Here is a 2984-nt window from a genome sequence, read left to right as displayed (position 1 = left end):
CTGGACGAGGGCGTGTATGTGACGTGACGTATGACGTGGCAGTTTGTGACGTATGTAAGAATGTGCGCCTGCTTGTCTGTGAGGAGACACAGGAAAGAGCGAGGAGAGCTTAAAATGTACGCCCGCAGCTAAAAGTCCTGTGTGAAAACGTATACTCGAATATTACGATAGTCATTTTCTATATCACACAGAGACAAACCCGCGATGTATCGTATATATCAATATATCGCCCAGCCCTAGTATATATATATATATATACGTGTGTGTGTGTGTGTGTGTGTGTGTATGTATGTATATGTGTATATATATATATATATATATATATATATAAATATATATATATACATACATACATACATACATACATACATACATACAGAACTGTCTCAGAAAATATGAATATTGTGATAAAGTCCTTTTTTTTCTGTAATGCAACTAAAAACATGAGAATGTCATACATTCTGGATTTATCACACATCAACTGAAATATTGCAAGCCTTTTATTATTTTAATATTGCTGATTATGGCATACAACTTAAGAAAACTCAAAAATCCTATCTCAAAATATTTGAATATTTCCTCAGACCAAGTAAAAAAAAAAAAAGATTTATAACAGCAAAACAAAATCAAACATTTGAAAATGTATACACGACGAGTTAAGTTTATACCAAAATGGATACATGGATGATACAGCAGAGGATTGGGAGAATGTCATGTGGTCAGATGAAACCAAAATAGAACTTTTTGGTATAAACTCAACTCGTCGTGTTTGGAGCAAGAAGAATACTGAGTTGCATCCCAAGAACACCATACCTACTGTGAAGCATGGGGGTGGAAACCTCATGCTTTGAGGCTGTTTTTCTGCTAAGGGGACAGGACGATTGATCCGTGTCAAGGAAAGAATGAATGGGGCCATGTATCGTGAGATTTTGAGCCAAAACCTCCTTCCGTCATTGAGAGCTTTGAATGGTTGATCAAATACTTATTTTCCACCATAATTTACCAATAAATTCTTTAAAATTCCTACAATGTGAATTCCTGGATTTTTTTTTTCACATTCTGTCTCTCACAGTTGAACTGTACCTATGATGAAAATTACAGACCTCTGTCATAATTTTAAGTGGGAGGACTTGCACAATCGGTGGTTGACTAAATACTTTTTTGCCCCACTGTAAACGGGTTCACTGTAACGGTCACTAACTGGGTTGTCTCTTTGTGTTCAGCCTCCTACCTCAAATGCAACCATCCCTGACGAAGCGCAACCCAAAGTGCAGCCCAATTTGATCCCCATCTACTGTACCCATAAGGTATTTCAAGTTGATAAATAAACCTTGGTCCAGATGTTGCATGTGGAGTTCTGTAATGTTTTTGTCTTTCAGAGAGAGGAAGATGCTGGGAAAATCGGCGAGATTAAGTACTACGGCATCGGAGGCGGCTTCCCACTGCAGTACTATCCCTATTATGGCAAACTGCTGCACCCCCACTACCTGCAGCCGCTAGTGGCTCTGCAGTTCGTCAACCTCACTAAAGACACTGAGCTGCGCATTGAGTGCAAGGTTTTCGGTGACAACATCTCATACAGTGACAAGGACCGCTACCAGGGTCGCTTTGACATCAAGATCCAGGTCAACAGTTAATGACCGCCACCGGGACCATAGAGCACTTTCCCATTGCCGCATTTGCAGCCCTCTTGATCCACTTTCCCCCTTGTCCTTCATTCCTGACATAAAAAAAAGTAGGTGGTGCTAAGTTGATCAGGTAGTCACTTGGCTGTTAGCTAATCTTAGCACATAATTGTAGTGGGAAATGTAACCATTAGGCTTCCCAAGCATATTTATTCTCCTGTAAGCGACATTTGGGCCCTTGTTCGTTCATGACTATGCTGGACTTCCATCAGTAGCTCCCACACTGACTATTAACTTCCCTTCTTGTCAATATCACTGCTTAGATACCTCGCTTTTCCTTCATTTTTCCTAGCGTGTCGACCACGCCCACTTAATAATTGGCTCGGTACACGCTCTAATGAAAAAGGCTGCACTCCAAGGAACTTCTTTCCTTTCTCCTGTTTGTCTTTTATGTCTGATCATAGGGGTCTTGTTTTATTGTGCCTTCTTTTTGGTGCTTAAATCACTAAAAGTGTAAAAGGATTTCATCAAATGCCTTTTTTATTGATTTTTTTAGTTTTATTTTCTAGCCCGTTAGATATTTGGTCCCTCCTGCAGGACTCACGGTGCTGACTCAGCTATACTTTTGTCTTCTCTGGACTCCACCACAATTTTGTTGTGTGTGAATGTTTTAAGCCATCAAACATGGTGGACGAATTGTATATTTATACAGTTGTACATTTTGTTCCTGTGCGAAAATATTGTTAATGTATACATGCAATACCAAAGTGGCAATTTGTAAAGGGTTAAAATGTTGCCTCGCAACCTTTCAGTGGCTCACTCTTGAAATGTGGGTGGTGTTTTGGGCCTTGAACGTAGTTGAAACGAGGGCGCTTAAATACCGCAATGTTCATGCATTTCAACAAAAAAATACCTTTGAAGACTTTTGAGTCTTTGGTGATGAAGGATCTTTTCTGAAACACTTGAACACGTTCAACCATCATTTCCTGCATTCTTTGCCATTTAATCTATGATAGAAACAAATAAAATCATATTATATATTCCTTGTGCTTTTTTAATGACTACTTTGCACTGTAACCAATTTTGTTTTACAAAGTTGGTGCACTTCATTATTATAACAAGGAAACATGACTGCCAATTATTACAATACTAATAGTGCTGACATATGCTGCTGATCCTACATGTCACTTAACTAAATAATAAAAATAAATAGCTACATAATCCAAAGCTAATCAAAAAGTATTTTATTTTCCAACCATTGATAACATGCCCATAAGGCAATAACTGTCTATTTTTCTGTAATGTCTGTTTTTCTTACAGTACAGGTACTGAGGTACAGCCGGATCAAGTTCTCTAATT

The 2984-nt window shown here is 38.5% G+C and overlaps 1 protein-coding gene across 1 annotated transcript in view; it reads left to right on the top strand.

Annotated features, from left to right (window-relative positions):
• Positions 1-2668, top strand: part of LOC133554668 (sodium/potassium-transporting ATPase subunit beta-233-like) — a 22335-nt gene extending 19667 nt beyond the window's left edge. Inside the window, exons 5-6 of the mRNA XM_061903679.1 lie at positions 1224-1307; positions 1380-2668. Of these exons, the coding sequence (XP_061759663.1) occupies positions 1224-1307; positions 1380-1637 (342 nt within the window). The 3' untranslated portion in view covers positions 1638-2668. The remainder of the gene's footprint in view (positions 1-1223; positions 1308-1379) is intronic.
• Positions 2669-2984: the final 316 nt, after the last annotated feature.

The sequence above is a fragment of the Nerophis ophidion genome, linkage group LG06 (assembly GCF_033978795.1).
Source record: "Nerophis ophidion isolate RoL-2023_Sa linkage group LG06, RoL_Noph_v1.0, whole genome shotgun sequence".
Lineage (NCBI taxonomy): Eukaryota > Metazoa > Chordata > Actinopteri > Syngnathiformes > Syngnathidae > Nerophis > Nerophis ophidion.
Note: the sequence above shows the minus strand (reverse complement) of the source record. Positions and strands in the feature narration are given on the sequence as shown.